The 19,169-nt window shown below is 36.0% G+C and overlaps 1 protein-coding gene across 5 annotated transcripts; it reads left to right on the top strand.

Annotated features, from left to right (window-relative positions):
- The first annotated feature begins 959 nt into the window (after positions 1 to 959).
- LOC114728713 (phosphomethylpyrimidine synthase, chloroplastic) lies at positions 960 to 17,797 on the top strand. Of its 5 annotated transcripts, XM_028915651.1 has the most exons (13): positions 966 to 2,009; positions 2,577 to 2,642; positions 2,770 to 2,904; positions 3,046 to 3,297; positions 3,390 to 3,476; positions 3,563 to 3,676; positions 3,783 to 3,907; positions 3,998 to 4,106; positions 13,001 to 13,323; positions 13,473 to 13,600; positions 14,412 to 15,238; positions 15,697 to 16,373; positions 16,660 to 17,611. In XM_028915651.1, exons 1-13 carry the CDS (start codon positions 1,122 to 1,124, stop codon positions 16,667 to 16,669), a joined length of 3,741 nt encoding a protein of 1,246 aa, XP_028771484.1. In that variant the 5' UTR covers positions 966 to 1,121; the 3' UTR covers positions 16,670 to 17,611. The 5 variants fall into 5 exon arrangements, 4 of the variants coding, with proteins under 4 accessions (XP_028771481.1, XP_028771484.1, XP_028771482.1 ...); XM_028915648.1 differs by lacking the exons at positions 13,001 to 13,323; positions 13,473 to 13,600; positions 14,412 to 15,238; positions 15,697 to 16,373; positions 16,660 to 17,611 and adding exons at positions 5,247 to 5,372; positions 6,026 to 6,349; positions 6,427 to 6,550; positions 7,348 to 7,969 and having other exon boundaries at positions 960 to 2,009; XR_003738686.1 differs by lacking the exons at positions 966 to 2,009; positions 2,577 to 2,642; positions 2,770 to 2,904; ... (3 more) ...; positions 3,783 to 3,907; positions 3,998 to 4,106 and adding an exon at positions 11,783 to 11,848 and having other exon boundaries at positions 16,660 to 16,779; positions 16,934 to 17,797.
- The last annotated feature ends 1,372 nt before the right edge of the window (positions 17,798 to 19,169 follow it).

Genomic DNA, 19,169 nt, shown 5'->3' with positions numbered 1-19,169 from the left:
TTGTGAACAAGCGAGTCTGTATGAAAATGTTGCGTCCATAAGTAAAAATTATTACCTCCGTCCTCCGGTTCTAATTATAAAAGTTGATTGACTAATTTGAAAAATTAAAAAAAAAGTTAAATTAGTTATTGTAATAAATAGATGTTGTCTTTCTAAAAATATCCTTACTAATCAAGTGTATTGATTAAAAGGACTAACTTGGAAAAAAATATAAATATAATAGACAAAGTGGATTGTGGTTTTATATTTAGGACCAAAATAAAAGTCAAACAAAGTCTTATACTACCTTCGGTTCTAATTATAAAAGCCAGTTGACTGATTTGAGGAAATGAAGAAAAAAAGTTAAGTTAGTTATTTGTAATAAATAGATGTTATTTTTCCTAAAATATCATTATTCAAGTATATTGCTAAAACTATAATTACTAGAAGGACTATCTTAAAAAAATTAGATAAATATGAGAGACAAAATATATTAGGGTTTTATATTTATGACTAACATAAAAGTCAAACAGGATCTTATATTGAAGATCGGACGTAGTAATTTTTTTTTTGGTTGGTACACAATTGACTAACTGAGATAGATTTGAATGTTTTTTGGGTCGAACTGAATTGAAGGATTGAGGACCGGGAACAAGCCCTTGGGCTGTGGCTGATTGATTGGCTTCGCTTCAGAACGCAGCGGGTGGTCCTCACGCTCTGCTAAACGTGTGATTCTAGTTTGCGCGCGAAATTGCGGCAAATCATTAGGAGATCTCTCCCTTTCCTCTCACTACTCGACACGTGTGATTTCTGGAATGACTTGGATTTTCCCTTTCAGTGGGAAGCGGCACACCGAATCCTATTTCCACCCCCCATACCGAAATAAAAAATCCCCCCGGCCCAAAGACTGTATTCTCATAATCGAATGTGAACGGTTCAGATCTTTCACTTCTCTCTAATCAAACGGCTACCTTCACTTGTCGGATCACCCTGTCTTCCGCTCTCCGGGTCTCTTCTTCTTCCGATTTTAGCATCATCGGTTCTCTGAAATTATATCCCTGAAGCTCGTCTGTATGCATCTGTACAAGGATACGAACACCCTCAGGTTTTGATTTTTTTTCTTATTTCTGGGGTATTTCGGAATGTCAGCGTTGGAGTATCTTTCGCCGTTAACTTACAGCAAATTCTATCTAAATTCGAATTCGAATTTCTATCACTGGCAAGGATGGGGCTTTTCCCCACAGAAATCGACGTTTTTTTGCAAGAATTCGAGTCATTACGTTGCGAATTCCGGGGCGGTTCCGCCCTTTAGAGCTTACAAGCAAGTTAATTTGTCGAGGAATTCAGAGAGGTTCAATTTGTGGGGAGGTTTTGTGAGGAACTACGGACTCAGAAAGGGTTGTTGTAGCGTTAGAGCTAGCGGTCAAGAAAGCGATTCGACCGCGGCGGGTTCGGGTTCCAGTGAGCAGAGTGAAGCTGCGAAAGCCAGCGAGGGTCAAGGGGTCAAGAATTCGCCGACTTCCGGTTCGAACCGGAGGAGGGAGAAACATGGGAAAGGTGGGTGGTGGTGGAGTTCTAAGGGAGGGAAGTGGAGATGGCAACCCATAGTTCAGGCTCAGGAAATTGGAGTTTTGCTCTTGCAGTTGGGAATTGTGATTTTCGTTATGCGGTTGCTTCGCCCCGGGGTTCCATTACCTGGGTCGGAGCCGAGGACTCCCACTACGTTTGTTAGTGTGCCATACAGCGATTTCTTGAGTAAAATTAACAGTAATCAAGTGCAGAAGGTGGAGGTTGATGGTGTCCATATCATGTTTAAATTGAAGTCTGATGTTCAGGATAGTGAAGTTGCGGGAGCAAGTAAGTTGCAAGAGTCAGAATCGTTGATTAAGAGTGTCGCTCCAACGAAAAGGATAGTTTACACAACAACAAGGCCAAGTGATATAAAAACTCCGTACGAAAAGATGTTGGAAAATGAGGTAGAGTTCGGGTCACCGGATAAACGTTCTGGTGGATTCTTTAACTCAGCTTTGGTAAGGAAGTTGCATTTGAGACTCGAGAAACATTTTATGCTTTTGTAGAGTTAGCCACAGGCGTTAAGATGGTGCGGATATGGTGTTAGAATAATCAGAAATGTTAATTGCTAATGGTCTTAACTCGGGAAGTAATTTGTACATGTGTGTAACTAATGTATTTGAATTTACATTGATTATGAGGACTTTGATGCAGGGATAATTTATAAAGAGTTTAGAATTAAATGCTCTATTTTTTGTACCATGAGGAATCAAAAACCAAGGGAACAAAAAAGAACCAGATGGTTTTAATGCTGTTTAATGGAAGCTTCTTTTTTAATCTTGATTTTATGAGGTAAATCTGTCTGTATAAAACCCAACTTCTTTTTCACTACTGCTAACTATTCCACAGTGTAGATTGATATCTAGTTCCTTTTTACTGTGATTGTATAGTATCATGACTACAGAATGAATAAGAAACCTGTTTTTATACATTTGCCATGTCACCTTTTCATTCTATCAACTTTTTTTCATTTCATTCTACATATAGTGTGTCATACTCACTACATTATCGTATCATATGCACAGATAGCCTTGTTCTATGTTGCTGTGCTTGCTGGGCTTCTGCATCGATTCCCTGTGAGCTTTTCTCAGGTGGTAGATTGCTTGCCATGTCTTTTTAAGGCTTTCTCCCACTTTCTAGATGGTTAAAATGCAACATTTTTTTTTTTTGGTGAAATAAAATGCAACATTTTTCTGAGTGTATATATGCTCTGTACAGCATACTGCTGGTCAGATTAGGAACCGGAAACCAGGTACCTCTACTGGTGCAAAGTCATCTGATCAAGGCGAGGCTATCACTTTTGCTGATGTTGCTGGTGTTGATGAGGCTAAGGAAGAGTTAGAAGAGATTGTGGTAGGCTGGACTCTCTTAAGCTCATATTCTGCACTTCCCATCTGTAGGGTGTTTTAGACGCTAAAAGTTTTACAGCATGATCTTCTTTCATTCTTAGTTCTTTCCATGACAGAATTTTCTTGTCCCTTGTGCCCATGCCAGGAATTTCTTCGAAACCCAGACAAATATATTCGACTTGGTGCTCGTCCTCCTCGGGGTGTTCTCCTGGTGGGTCTTCCTGGAACAGGCAAGACTCTACTAGCTAAGGCTGTTGCTGGGGAAGCTGATGTGCCATTCATAAGCTGTTCTGCTAGTGAGTTTGTGGAGTTATATGTTGGCATGGGTGCCTCCCGTGTGAGAGACCTCTTTGCACGGGCAAAGAAGGAAGCTCCATCCATAATATTTATTGATGAGGTAAGAATGCGCATTACCTTGTTCATTGGGATGATTGGGTTCAACAACTACTTATCAGTATTTGATTAATCAGAATCTATTTTGGCATACAGATAGATGCTGTGGCCAAAAGTCGTGATGGGAAATTTCGTATTGTCAGCAATGATGAGCGAGAGCAAACCTTAAATCAGTTGCTCACTGTTAGAATCCCTTTGAGATCATTTCTTATTTTCTGATTATTAACTAATCCGTCTCTTTAAGGATAATGGCTAAAATCACTTTACAGGAGATGGATGGGTTTGACAGCAACTCTGCCGTTATTGTTCTTGGTGCAACTAATCGTGCCGATGTTTTAGACCCTGCACTTCGTCGACCAGGGAGATTTGATCGTGTAGTTATGGTTTGTGTTCTAGTTTCAATATCCCATTTGGTTTTCAGTATTGAATTAGTTCGTGGCTCTCCATATTTTTAGAACAACTGCCTCATTTATATCCCCTTTTCTATAGGTGGAAACTCCTGATAGGAGTGGAAGAGAATCCATCCTAAAAGTTCATGTTGCCAAGAAAGAACTTCCTTTAGCCAAAGATGTTGACCTCAGTGACATTGCTGCTATGACCACTGGTTTCACTGGGTAAATGCATTGGTTTCCTTGTGACTCCCTTTTACTTTGAATATGCTAAAGTTGAAATTTTCATCTGAATTATTTCACGCATCATTACAGGGCAGATCTTGCAAACCTTGTAAATGAAGCTGCCTTATTGGCTGGAAGACAAAACAAAATTGTTGTGGAGAAAATTGATTTTATTCAAGCCGTGGAGAGATCAATAGCTGTAAGTCATGTTTGTTATTCTAGCCAATATCTTTGCATTACTTTTCTATCCAGAGTAATAAGAGACATTTCTCATTTAAGAAATCATCTATCTGATTTCATTCCACTCTATCATCAAAATGGGTCTTAAGTTTGACCGTTTTGATTCTGTTGAAAAGAAAATGTCATTGAGGCCATGCATCTGAGGTCAACATAAATGTCGTGGCATCTATGAGCTAATTCGTTCTGGGTTTGGATGATAATACCTGAGGTTAAAATGACACAGTGTCTTTTCACCCCCCCCCCCAAAAAAAAAAAAAAACACAAGCAGGAGAAGAAGAAGAAAAGAGACAGTCTCTTCAGTGAGCTTGCTTTTCTAAGACACATGTGAATCAGTGTGGGGATGATTGAGTGGGAAAGAGCAATATATAATTACCAGAACTATTCAGAAAGTTGCAAGCTTAAGATGCATGGATAATGATTTAGCTGTGAGCTTGATTGTCAATGGAAACTACATTGTAGCTTCCAATATATTATGCTTTATGGTTATGTGGAGATTTCATCCAAAGAATTGGTTGTTGATAGAATACAATGGTGCTGTTCTCAGAGTACGAAGTCATTCTAACAAAGTGTCCAGCACTTATATGGGTCCTTATTTGCAAAACGTTACGTGGGAAAGATTGTGCGTGCTCATTTCTTTTTTCTCTTTTTTTTTTTGGGGGCCCGGGGGGGTGTCCTGTTACCTGTCTTTTGCCTGTGTCTGTGAAACTCACTTTGAAATTAATTATCATCGGTCATGTCATGGCAATATCATCTTTGTCCTAGTTCTGTTAATTAGAAGTTAATAACATCTGGAGTTTCAGATGGCCAATAGTTGACTCAGTTGGAAATTTATTTCCACAACTGAATAGTTGATTTGACGTGGGATGTGTGGCAAGAAGCTATATTTTACTGATTTTTATAATAACTAGTATTCCAATCACTAGTCTTAACTATTTCTTCATGTATTTAGTTGTCGCATTCTCAATAATTTTGGGTCAATTTTTCTTTCTTTATAATGGATGAGCTATGTGTAACATGCTATGTAGAAAATCTCAGTTTCATTAATGCGACTCTAGTTTAAAGAGTTGGTCAAGAAAATGAACCAAGCTGCTTTTTTCAGGGTATAGAGAAGAAGACTGCCAAATTGCAGGGCAGCGAGAAGGCTGTGGTTGCACGACATGAAGCTGGTCATGCTGTTGTAGGTACTGCAGTTGCAAATCTTCTTCCTGGACAGCCACGTGTTGAGGTAAACTATGGAAGATATTAGGTTTATGACTAAAATATTTGGTCACACTCTCATGTATTGATGCTGTGCTTGCATTGTTGTGCTTTTTGTGTTCAACCCTTTGGCATTCAGCTCGAAATTTAAGAACTGTGCCTGTACTCATAGTTACTTTGGTAACTAACAATTTTTGGCCCGTGTAGGCTAAATGTGAGATTTATACTATTCAACCTTTGAAAAGCTTTTTATTCTTATTCCTTTGAATTTTCTAATCAGTTCATGAATAAGACCTAGGTTTGATGAATGATGTATAAATTGATATTCTCAACATTGTGTAATTATAAACCAAGACTTCAACAGGATTGGAGGTTTTCGCTGTCACTAAATGCTTTGGCCCTTAGTCTTTCTTTTGAAAAATAGCGACTGAGTTTGGATGACTGGCAATCAGGGATTGTGCTCTCTCTTGTATGTAGATGAGTTTGGGTACTTGGAATACTATGTATGATTTTTTTCTGCAAGGCTATGCATATTTTTTGTGTTATTGCTGCTAGTGTGCGCGCATGCAATGGGTAAATTCTGTATTTGAAGTTGCTAGTTGCCATGCTGCTTATCTTTTCATTAATTATTGCTTATTATAGATTTCTCAGTGCCTTACTTCATTTCTTTTTTGTTATCAGAAATTAAGCATCTTGCCAAGGTCAGGAGGGGCTTTGGGATTTACTTATATTCCTCCAACCAATGAGGATAGATATTTGCTATTCATTGATGAGTTGCGTGGTCGCCTCGTTACCCTTCTTGGAGGACGTGCTGCAGAAGAAGTTGTTTACTCAGGTAGAGTGTCAACAGGTGCACTTGATGACATTAGGCGAGCAACTGACATGGCATACAAGGCAGTAGCTGAGTATGGTCTTAATCAGACCATCGGCCCTGTTTCAATAGCCACACTTTCTAATGGAGGAATAGATGAGTCTGGAGGAGCAGTTCCTTGGGGAAGGGATCAGGTCCTGCAGTTTATTTAGTTCTTTCTTTCTCTTGTTCAATTTCTTCCATATGCTGATTTCAGTCTGAACACTAACAGGGGCAACTTGTTGATCTGGTACAAAGAGAGGTGAAAATGTTGCTGCAGTCTTCTCTGGATGTAGCACTTACCATCGTGCGAGCTAATCCTACTGTTTTGGAGGGTCTTGGTGCGCAGTTGGAAGGTAATATCTTCTAGTATTTACGGATATCTGGTTTGGCACAGTTTATGATTGATAGCCGACAAATAAGTGATGAATATATATTTTAATTTAAATGAATGGGTATTATGCACGTCAAGTTCTTTTAAGACGTTGCTATCTCAGAAGAAGGCTTAGGCTAAAATCTTTAAATACATAGCTCTAGGTTCATTCTAATTTGTGAGAAGCAAGGATAGTGGGGGAAATGTACTTTCTTTTCTGTAGCAGCCATAGCTTCTTAGCCTCTATGAAATGTTTCTATTGCATTCTATCTCATCACATCCCAGTTTGTCATGCAATATCTTAGAATTGCTGTCAATACCTCGGTGTTGATCCATGATACTCCTTTGTTTTGCAGTCTAAGGATATTTAAACAAGCCAATTAAGAATTCTCAAATGTGTTAGTACTAGCAAGTGCATGTTCAATGCAATCATTAGTTCTCCCTAGAGGCCCGGATTATCATGAGCAGACATATTAATGACAAGGAAAGCATTTTAGCTATGTTACTAAATGCTTGCTTTGCTTTTGTAGCCCATATGCTGTATCGCACCATTAATCGATAAATGAATGAATGGACGAGTATTAATGATAGATTCAGGTTTTGATCTTTAGATGGTAGTTCAATATATAGCGCTCTTCTGAAGGGATTTTTTTTTTTTTTTTTTTAAATGACCTCATGATATGGAAAACAGCTTATCTTTTGGGCTTATGTTATACACTGATGATCTTTAATCACTCTGTTTGGGATTATCACGCATGTTGTCTTAAACTTATTCTTCAGAAAAGGAGAAGGTGGAGGGTGAAGAGCTGCAGAAGTGGTTAAGATTGGTGGTTGCACCAACGGAGCTTGCACTCTTTGTCCAGGGCAAGCAAGAGTCTCTTCTCCCTTTGCAAGTGGGTTCCTGAGAAGCTGAAGAGTTCTCTTATGTGCTAGCAATGTGGGGTGAAACCCGGAGTATTATCTTTGACGTACATACATGGCCAAGCTGGGGAGCTTGTCCCCCAGCTAGCATTAGCTTACCTTCACAACCTTTGTATATTCCTTACTGAGGTAAAATTTGGCGCCATTTTTAACACATAGCCAGCCTGTCTCGTGTTGACTTGCAATTTTCTCAGCCGAAGTCGAGAAGTCAAGATGAAAGAAGTACATACATCAGTGCCTCGTCACAGGTTCCATAGCTGTTGTCACTTTAACTACTTTCCTTACATAAGAGCAGATAGTGAAATCTGTTGTATATTGATTATTATTCATGTGATATCCCGCAGTCTGCAATTGTAATTTTTATACAGTTGTATACATCATGATTTTGTGAAATATATAGTACTCTGATATATGTTACTCCAAAATATATTTACTGCTACTAGATGGGATTTCTGTGTATGGCACGGAGCTTGGGAAGTGATTTACGTTGTTAGTTTCTTGTGAGTAATGTGACTTGTTATAGCTTTTATGTATATTGATTACAAGTGACATGGTCGAGTGGCCCTTCAATACAGTGCTGTGTGTAGAATGATTTGTCTGTTAGAAAGGAACTTAGGGTGAAGGGAATTGTTGTTTTGTGTGTGAGGAAGAGGGAATTGACCCCATGTGTTGTTGAGTCTGCATCATCACTGTCTTATATGGGCAAGTGACTTGATCAGACTGTTGCTAGTCTTTTGCCCAGACGTGAGTGATTGCTGTGATTTTTGTACTCGTTATGGCCATGATCTCTGATATTTTTGAAGGGACACTAAAATATCTGTGTTGCTTTCTCAATGCATTATATCTTTGAACTAGTGTTCGTAGCAAAAGCACATAGCATGCTTTTGGTTGGACCGTTCTCCTTTGTGGATGAGTTTTCTTGAAAGGGAACAGTGCCATGAAATTGATTTCTCGAATTTAAATTATTTAGAGTTATAATTATCTTATATATTAGAAGAATTTCTTTTATTTAGATTTAGAAGTAGTTTTTTTGTTGTTGTTAATTTTGAAAGATCAAATCATAATTTTAAGGAGTATGAGTAATTCCACAGAATAACTTCTATTTAAGATTGGGAGGAATAACTCTTTGTGATAGATATAATACATTTTATATGGCAAATGAACTCAGCCATGAACTTGAATAGAAAAGATCAAAAGAAAGAAAGAAAAGAAAATGGTAGATTTTAACTTGATCTTTCCATATGTTGGAAGATAGAAGATATTCTTGATGTCGCATGGACGTGGACGCTTCACTACCGGGGGAAAAAATTTAGGTAGAATTATCACGACGAAAATTGGATAATGTGTGTGCGCGCGTCCGCGCGCGCGTGTGATTTATTAAAACGCAGTTGGTATGGTTAGTTAATTATTTACGATTGAGTTTTTTTTTTTTTAAAAGACAAGTTCCGAATATGCATTTTTATTAAGTTCTAAATATCAACTCACTAAAAGAAAATAAAATAGTTGTGCAAGAGTGTTTCTGATTCAAGAGTGCAAACAAGGCTCATAATTTACATATAAATAATACTTCCTATTTGTTATATTCCGTGCCAATATATAAGAAAACATGCTTATGTTTAATGACAAAAAATATTTTAAGAAAAAATAAAGCAGAAAAAAGACATGTTAATGTCATAGTACTATTTTGATTAAAAGACAAGGAGGACTGTAACTAACAAATTAATGGTTGAGATGATAAATGATCTTATTTTCAAAATAGTTTGAGAATATTCCAAATTATACGCTAAAAAAAGGAAGGACAGTAACTAAGGGAGCAATCCTTTTTTCCCCCTCCATGTAAGAGAAGTATTGACTGTTTAAGAAATTTCCACCTTTTGGGGGACAAATTACTTCTAAATTGGATTAACAAACTAATACGGCACCACATTCTCAGTATAACCTAAATTAGTATTAGTTTTGTCAAATCAAATAATAATTTGGGAAGTTATTTTTAATCCTCCCTGTCCATATAAACCCTTCAACATAACACAAATTCATTAAACTTTGACAAAATAAAAAAAATTAAATTTGAATAACTTTTTGTAAATTTTAAATAATAAGCTATGTGATTTTAACAATATAGCAATATTTGGTTGCATACAACATTTGAAAGTTGCTAGAAGCCATGTAGGCTGAAATTTTTATTTACAAATTTTTTTAAAATAAAAATAAAATTATCGAAATAAAAACAATATATTCTAATATGTTTTAACCATGTTACAAAATTCAAAATTTTCATCAAACAGCTTCAAACCTGACTCTCTTTTCTTTTGTTTTTTTAAGGGAATAGTTGCGAAAGAAGCTGATAAAGACTAGTAATCATTTTGATGCAGCATTTGGTATCAAAGAAATTTAGATGAACGGAATGTCGTAGTAATACAGATGAAACTTCGAATTTGCCTCTTTTTTGCATATAAAACATAAATAATTTAACTCATTTTTCATGCTTCAAGTAAAACAATGCACCAAACAGCGTGTATAATTGTAACCATGGAAAGCAAACACTTCAACTTGAGTAAGCATAGTTTTGGGTTGCTACTGTTTTATATTCCTCCGATTCTTAATATAAGACCTATTTAACTAATTTGATTAGATTAAAGAAGTTAAGTAAGTTAATTAATTATAAGAAAAGTGACACATTTTTTCTAAAACACCATAATCATCTTTCTTAATACCCCATTTCCCTCTTCTACCTGATCATAGTTGAGGGAGTATTCATAGGGATAATTTAGAGAAAATTGATAAATATGAGAAATGGGTCTTATATTTAGGACCAAAACCAACTCAAAAATTGAATCTTATATTAAGAACCGGAGGAATAGTATAATATAACTCCCCCTACTCCACTTACTCCTTCAGTCCTAAATATAAAACTCCTTTTATAGTGTAATTTACGTTACAAAAAGAGTCTTATATTTAGGATTAGAGAAATATATACATATAACCTTTCTCTACTTGATATAAAATCTAATTTATATTTAAACTATAGAATAATTCTTATGTTAACAACAGAAAGTAGTATAATATATTTTTTAAAAATAATTAAATACTTTTCAAATTCCAATAATATAGTAGAACAGGAACACTCAAAAGATTGTCTACTTCTTTGTCTGGTGTAAAAGGAAAACTTTATCATTGTTATCCAAGAAAATTATGGATTTTCATATCTTTTCAAATAATTCTCGTGTTATAGTTTAACAATATCGAATAATTCTTTTAATTTTTTAAATATGAAATTGAGTTTAAATTTTTCAAAAACAATATAATAGTTATATGAGTTATGATAAAAAAAAACTGTTTATTTTACTACTCTTATAATTCATCCATTCACTCATATATTTATCATTTTATTATTTACCATTTATCATTTAATATGGAGTATTATTTACAATGAGATACGACAAAAAATATAAGAAATTTTTTTCCGGTCACTATTCTTTGTTTGTTTGGACCAGATTCTGGTCCCTGTTCTTTATTCTTGTATTTTTTTTTAAAACAGTTTTTTAATTACAACCACAAATATTAAACAATTATAATATATTATTGGGATGATGACTCTCGTACAAATATCTGAAAGGTTCACAAAAGATCACGAGAGACCCAGGGGCGGAGCCACGTCATGTTTCCTTTTTGAACACTTTTTAGCGTCGTTTCTTCTTGAAAGATGAGGATGACGCGAGGTGGCCACGACCATAAATAAATACTACATGATGTTTATATAAAAACTAATAAATTAATTTAAATAAATTAAAAAAATTAATTATTTATAATAAATAGATATTATTTTTCTTAAAATATTCTTATTAATGATTAGAATTACTATTATTCTAAGGATTATCTTAAAAAAAAAAATTAAATATGAAATGCAAAAGAATTAAAGTCGTATATTTAGTACCAAAATAAAAATCAAACGAACTCTCATATTAAGAACTTGAAATAATATATTTTAATAATCTACTGAAAACTTAAAGATATTAAAAAATTTAAAATTATTAAATTCTAAATATAACAACACTTTAATGAAGTTCTATAACATTGAATTTGCAAATAAGAACATGTTTTTATAAAAAATTTATTAAGAAATTAGTACTTTCAAATTGTGTTGATATAATATAAATACTTCTCTTTTGCCCGAGATTAGGACAATAATTTTTTTTCTTTATTTAGATTATTCTCACTGGAAAGGAATCCAGAGTGCGTTATCTGTGGCTTCCTAATCCCTATAAAGCTGGCCAACTAACGCGCCACTTATTGGGCATTGGCACTCCTTTCTTCTTTCACTCGCTCACTCGCTGTGACAACACCAAGCGTTTCCGTTCAGGTTCTCTCCCATTCTCTCTCTCGGCTTTAGTTACATTTTCTCATCCTTTCGTAATAACGTTGCAATTCTCGTTTAGATTTGGTTTTTAAGTAGCATCTTCCCTGGGCTGTTTCTGTTTCTGCTCTGTGAAGGTGAAAATTCTCACTCCATTCGTGCAGTAAGGTGAATAGAGATAAGTTAGGAAGATGTAGCGTTGAAAAATTCGGATTTTACATCTGTGGCACATGCAGAACATTTGAGAAGGGATCTGCTTGTCCTACGGTAAAATAGATTCCTGTGGTATGACGTTCGTGGTTGAGCGTTGGGTTCTCAATAAAATTTACTTTATCTGCCAGGCTAGAGCTTGGCCGTAGGGTTCAGTCGTGGGAATGGTTGTGTAGTCTCAATCTTCACCCGGTTTCCTGAAAAAAGAAAAATAACAGAAAGTCTTAATCCTTAATATTATTCAAATACAAAACTTTGCATGTCCTGAAGCTGTCAACTCTCCGACAATTTTATCTTTAATAATGTTTAAAACATAAAAATTGACACATAAATATCTTAGACTGGGACTTGTGAGAGTGAAGTGAAGGAACGAGTTAGGTGAGTTTTTGGTTGTGTCTGCAATCCTTCACTTCAACGGGTAAATTTTACCTTTATCCACCAGGCATATCGGAATTCTGATCATCCTTACCGGTTTTTCCTTTGTCAGGTTCTGAAATTTTTATGTAGAGCCTTTTGCCCCTTTTTACCGCTTCATCTCCTCCCCACACCCCCCCCCCAAAAAAAAAAAGAAAAAACAAACACTTTGCTCCAGTTTTACCTGTCTTATTTTTCCCCCCCTCCTGTTTTTGTGTCTGGTTTAAATTTAGACTGGGAAGTTGCAACAAGTGCATCTGGGTTAAAAGCTTTTATTCTCTAAAAATTTTTTCTCATCATGTTTTCTTTCATCTGCATGTATAGAAAGTCTTTTTTCTCCAAATTTTGTTATGGAGGTTTTTAGTTGCTACTATTGTAATTCTAATACAGGCCATTGGCTTGTCTAAATGCTTACGATGATAAATGTAATTTCTCTTCCTATAGATTTATGTTGGTATCTTTAGACATTAAACGTACATATCTGTTGTCCTTAAAATGAAAATTGATCGACTTTTAAAACTTGAATTTCTCTAGTTCAGCATCAATATGGCGTCAGTTCATGCTAATGCGACATCAATTGTTGGCAAGAATGGCAATCATGTTTCTCAACCAAAGCTTGCCGGTACTGCATTCTTGCCTGGATTTGATGTTACTGGGCGCGTTTCCAGTAGTTGGAAGAAAGAACTTGTCCCATTTTCCATGGCCTTGGGCCCTAGAGCTACATTGACATTTGATCCTCCAACTACTAATTCAGACAGAAGCAGACAAAAGAAGAACACTGTTGACCCTGCTTCTCCAGATTTTCTGCCTCTTCCTTCCTTTGAACAATGCTTTCCAAAAAGCACAAAAGAACACAAGTATGCCTTGCATGTGTCTCTCATTATTTTATACAATTATTTGGTTTTATTTCCAGCTGTCATGGCTTTTCAATTTTTCATAGTTGTATTCAGATAATACATATAAGATGTCTTCAAATGACTCAGGGTTTTATATTATGATGTTTTAGGGAAGTTATACATGAAGAAACCGGTCATGTGCTCAAAGTTCCCTTCAGACGAGTTCACCTGTCCGGGGATGAACCGCACTTCGACGCCTATGATACTAGTGGCCCTCAAAATATAAGCCCAAGGATTGGTATGCTGATCAAGCTTAATTCTATAAATTCCCTATATTACAATTTCTTGTGACTAGTGTTGGGTAACTTGGGCTCATAAGGAATCAAGACTGATTGTTTTTTGGGTGAATCAACCGGCATTTATTCTTTGTCTTTGTCTATCAATATTTCCTGATTATCTTGATCTTTTTATTTTTTGCATTTCATGCTATCTTTATTAATGAGGCACTACAGCTAAATTATTATTTTTGTTTCCATTCTATCACTTGTTCTGTTCGTTTCCTTTCTGAGGTGTGTCAAACTGTTTCGGAAGAATTCTTGCAACTAGCTTAAACTTGTAATTAATTGGCTCTTCCAGTCCTCTTCCATATGGCAATCATTTATCAATGAATTTACTAAGATGCTATAAGTGGCTTGTATGCAATCTTGTACCTGAGCTTTTTTTCCTTTTCCTTTTTAAATGGTAGTCTAGTATGAGGTTTTAGTGTAGTTTTAGTGTAGTTTAGGGCTTCTCATTTTCTCCACTGGGTGTTTATTATGTACTAAACTAACCAAGGCTCTCATTTCTCGGACGTGGCACTGGGCATGCTCATGCATTCATATAAAATCACATCGAAATATAGTGTTGCAAATGAAAGATAGTCAAATAAGCATTTTCTTTTTAATTTCTTTTATCATCTAGACTTTCTAACTTCCATTACTATTTTCGTAAAAGACAGAAGTGAATGATGGGATTAGTAATTTAATTCGAAAACTATAGTTTGGCTTTTCTATCACACCAAGACTCAAGAAAGACTTGTGGTTTCTTTTCTGGTGGGTTTTGATGATCAGGGCTCCCTAAGTTGCGCAAGGACTGGGTTGACAGGCGGGAGAAAATAGGTGCGCCAAGATTCACTCAAATGTATTATGCTAAGCAGGGAATCATTACTGAAGAGATGCTATTTTGTGCTTCCCGTGAGAAGCTTGACCCAGAGTTTGTCAGGTCAGAAGTTGCTCGTGGACGAGCTATCATCCCTTCCAACAAGAAGCACCTGGAACTAGAGCCCATGATAGTTGGAAGGAACTTTTTGGTGAAAGTAAATGCAAATATTGGAAATTCAGCTGTTGCAAGCTCTATAGAAGAGGAAGTCTACAAGGTTCAGTGGGCAACTATGTGGGGAGCTGATACAGTCATGGACCTCTCCACGGGTCGCCACATTCATGAAACTCGAGAGTGGATCCTACGGAACTCTTCTGTACCAGTTGGGACTGTACCAATCTATCAAGCACTTGAAAAAGTAAATGGAGTTGCTGAAAATCTCAGCTGGGAAGTTTTCAGGGATACCCTGATTGAACAAGCTGAACAGGGTGTTGATTACTTCACCATACATGCAGGAGTGCTTCTAAGGTATATCCCATTAACAGCAAAACGCATGACTGGAATAGTCTCCCGAGGAGGATCCATTCATGCAAAGTGGTGCTTAGCTTATCACAAGGAGAATTTTGCTTATGAACACTGGGATGACATCCTTGACATTTGTAATCAGTATGATGTGGCCTTGTCCATAGGTGATGGGCTACGACCCGGGTCCATCTATGATGCAAATGACACTGCTCAGTTTGCTGAACTCTTGACACAGGGAGAGCTGACCCGTAGAGCATGGGAGAAGGACGTGCAGGTGATAGATCTTTTATGTTTCTTGATAGTATTTTGGTGATAAAGATATGGAAAGATAAATACCACAGTCTTTAATCTCTGTTTGAATTGAACTCATAATATGCACATAAAACTGTTGAATGCTTTTCTTTTCATCTTTTGTTTGGTTTAAATCTTGCTGGATTTCTTGGGACTAACCTAAACAGCTCTTATTTGTTTTATACGCTTGGGTTTGGATAGACCAGTACTCTGGTGAGGGGGATATTTCAATTGCTCTTGAATTTCGTACTTCTATCAAGGCTAGTAAAACTACCAGTTGCTCTTCCTGTCAAACTTTAACATGGTGCATTATTTATAAGAAAACTTGCTCCAGGCTCGCCCTATCTTTATTATACCATAGCCACTACTTACATCAGCTAAAGGAATACCATTACTGTCAATACTTCCTTGGCAAAAATGAGCGATTTTATTTTCTAACAGGTGATGAATGAAGGACCTGGCCATATACCAATGCACAAGATTCCTGAAAACATGCAGAAACAACTGGAATGGTGTAATGAAGCTCCATTTTACACTCTTGGTCCTTTAACAACTGATATAGCTCCTGGTTATGATCACATCACCTCTGCAATTGGTGCTGCCCATATTGGAGCACTTGGCACTGCTCTTCTATGTTATGTGACTCCAAAAGAACATCTTGGGTTGCCAAATAGGGATGATGTGAAGGCAGGAGTTATAGCTTACAAGATATCTGCTCACGCTGCTGATTTAGCAAAAGGTCATCCACATGCTCAATCCTGGGATGATGCATTAAGCAAGGCTAGATTTGAATTCCGATGGATGGACCAGTTTGCCTTGTCATTAGATCCAATGACTGCTATGTCCTTCCATGATGAAACACTGCCATCAGAAGGTGCCAAGGTAGCCCATTTCTGCTCTATGTGCGGACCTAAATTCTGCTCTATGAAGATAACAGAGGATGTGCGTAAGTATGCTGAGAAACATGGTTATGGGAATGTTGAGGAAGCTTTAAAGCATGGGATGGATGCTATGAGTGCTGAATTTCAAGCTGCCAAGAAAACTGTCAGTGGGGAACAACACGGTGAAGCTGGTGGAGAAATTTACCTGCCAGAAAGTTACATAAATTCCAAGGAGGGGTAAGTTTTACTCCTGCATGCATTGTAAATTACACCTATCTTTAGAAGCTTCTTCACTGTCTTATGTCAATAGAAATGAGGTGGACTTCTTTTCAATTTTCATGACATTTGTTTCCAAGTATCTACAGACGCCTTACTCTGCCGCATAAAAAATTTGTCTGCCTGTTATGTAATAAATAAAATGAGAGATAGTTAAGGATTGGGTTTATGAACTATGGTCTATAAAAGGGCACAAAAGGTTTCCCATCAGCAGATATGGAAATGTCTTACGAAACTTCTCATGCAGGCCCATATGAATGGAGTGACTGATCGAACATTTGAAATGGAACTTGGAGCTGGTTGCATATTAGGCGTATCAGATTGGTGAAGAATAATTTTCAAGTTTCAAGCTGCCGGAGAATGCAAAGTTCAGTTTGTTAGACAATCTTTTAAACTCTATCCTTATTCTGTCTGTCTGGTGTCCAATAATTTCCATGAACAAACCTATCATTTTAACTAGTTCCACCTTTAGATTGGTCTTCATCTTTTGGGAAATCTTATTAACATCCAAGATGCACCAGGGGTGCCTTCATCTGCATTAGCTCCGGCTTTGAAGAGCTGGGATGCTAGCAGATCGGGCTGAGATAGTCCCTTTGAACCTGAACAGGGTAAAGCCTGCGTAGGGAGCGTGCATTGTTCCTTTTTTCTGCGTTTTTGTATGCATTGCAGCAGTGCAGGGAGTTTGCGTTGTAATCTGGTTTGAGCTAGCTAGCTAGCTGACTTCTGGGAAGCAGATTCTGCATGACGATCATGAAGTTTCAGAGAACCAAATCTTTACATAACGAGATCTGGCTCATGTCCCTTGGCACTTTAAGTTGGTGAACTACTATGTGAAGGGTAATTCTATGGAGCCTTCTATTTCTTGGAAGATTTTTATTATTAGATGCATGCAGTGACAACATAAAGATGCATCTAATAATGAGAATGTTTAAAGTTTTCAGAAGTAGAATTCCCCATAAAATTATTTTAAAAAAACTGCTTACATCGTAACATCAACAAATTTCAGAAGTGCTGAATTTTTCGATTGACGTGTGCCGCTGCCAGTCAAATTAAAATTATATCGCTGAAACAAATTGAAACTGGTGCCATCTTACTATGTTTGCTGAATCATGAGATTCTAACATAATATATTAAGCAATACTTGTACTGAAATTCTAACATACTTGATAAAAGAATATTTAAGTAATATTCAATCACAATCTGTTTTGTATCCCTGAATGGAATATTTTGGCTAGGCAAATAAGCTCATTGGATATGGGATCTTGTTTTTATCTATTTTTATCTTTATGGCTGTAAAGCTGTGCAAGAAGCTTCCCAATTTTAATTGAACTTTTACCTGCACTTAAAGTATAACTATGCAATCGAACTTTATCGATCTTGTGTGACAGAATTCTGCTTTTATATATCAAAATTTAAATCCTTGAAACTTTGTTTATTGAACTGCCCTTTTTATCTTTCTAGATTTCACATTTACATGCGAATGTAAGACGTTTAGTTTATTGTTAAGTGAGATTTATCATGTCAACTTGTTCACACTTGGAATTACACCTTTCTGAGTTTGTAATGACATGATCGTGTACCGAGGTGGTTGTGGGAGATGAGTTTCCTCCTTTTTCCTTTTTTTTTTTGTTATAAAAATATTTTGGAATGACTTGTAAATTACTTTTTCAGTTTTTAATATAAGACTCATTTAACTAATTTGATTAGATTAAAGAAGTTAGATAAATTAGTTAATTATAAGAAATGTGACATGTTTTTTTTCTAAAATACCATAATTATCTTTCTTAATACTTTATCATCATCTTCTTCTATTTGATTATGTTTGAAGAAGTATTCATGGAGATAATTTAAAAAAATTAATAAATATGATAAATGGGTCTTATATTTGGGATCAAAACCAACTCAATAATTTGGTCCTATATTAAGGACCGGAGGAGTAACATTTATATACATAATGATTCTTTAAAGATCCACTCTCTTATGATCTTAAAATTTAAAAAGCACCCACCATGTACTTTTAATTTGTACATTACTATGAAAATCTATATATCTATATGATTAGTATACGTGCTATTTTTCCTCTCTTAAAAGTAGGTTCTTAGGCACTATTATAAATACCATTTCCTCTCTAACTTGCATGCGTTTTTGTGATGTCGATACAATATCTTTGAGGTTAAAATGCAAAAATATACTTATTTACCAAAAAAAAAATGTGTTAATATGATGAACCAAGTATATATCAGTCGATACCGGGGCTTTTAATGTCAAACAAAAGAATCAAAATGTGAAGTGAGATTTAAAAAGATAAAGTAATCATTGCAACAAAGTAGTCAGTAGTATTTTCACCAAAAAAAAAAAAAAAGTTAGTAGTACTCATGGTTTTGCTTTCCTCCAAATAACGGCGAAACCATTGGCAGTTTTCTGGTCCCTTGTTGAATTATGAGTGGGTCACCCACACACACACACACATCTCCCTCACATACATTTTTTTTAAATTTAATTAATGGAATAAAAGGGGGGTTTCTTAGATAGTAATTAACTTAATATGCCTCTTCCCACTACCTGCAAAAGCACAAAAGGGTGAGCATGTGGCATTGCAATGAATCAGAAAAGTAAACAAACAATGGAAAAGTGTTACACTAAACATTTGTATCTTCCTTCCCCTTTTTACCCATCCAACCTCTTTTTCCCACCGCCTTAACCCACTTCCCTGTCCTTTCCAAAAAAAAATTCCATTGTATTTGACTGTGAAACACA

This window comes from Neltuma alba, unplaced genomic scaffold, assembly GCF_004799145.2.
Source record: "Neltuma alba isolate B1F8T4 unplaced genomic scaffold, ASM479914v2 tig00012565_pilon, whole genome shotgun sequence".
NCBI classification, from domain to species: domain Eukaryota; kingdom Viridiplantae; phylum Streptophyta; class Magnoliopsida; order Fabales; family Fabaceae; genus Neltuma; species Neltuma alba.
Note: the sequence above shows the minus strand (reverse complement) of the source record. Positions and strands in the feature narration are given on the sequence as shown.

What these genes read in the sequence shown, in the direction of transcription:
- LOC114728713 (XM_028915651.1), top strand. Translation starts at nt 1,122, where the DNA reads ATGTCAGCGTTGGAGTATCTTTCGCCGTTAACTTACAGCAAATTCTAT. An exon ending in AAGAGTTAGAAGAGATTGTG is followed by an intron (nt 2,905 to 3,045) that starts GTAGGCTGGACT and finishes TGCCCATGCCAG; the next exon opens with GAATTTCTTCGAAACCCAGA. An exon ending in ATGACCACTGGTTTCACTGG is followed by an intron (nt 3,908 to 3,997) that starts GTAAATGCATTG and finishes GCATCATTACAG; the next exon opens with GGCAGATCTTGCAAACCTTG.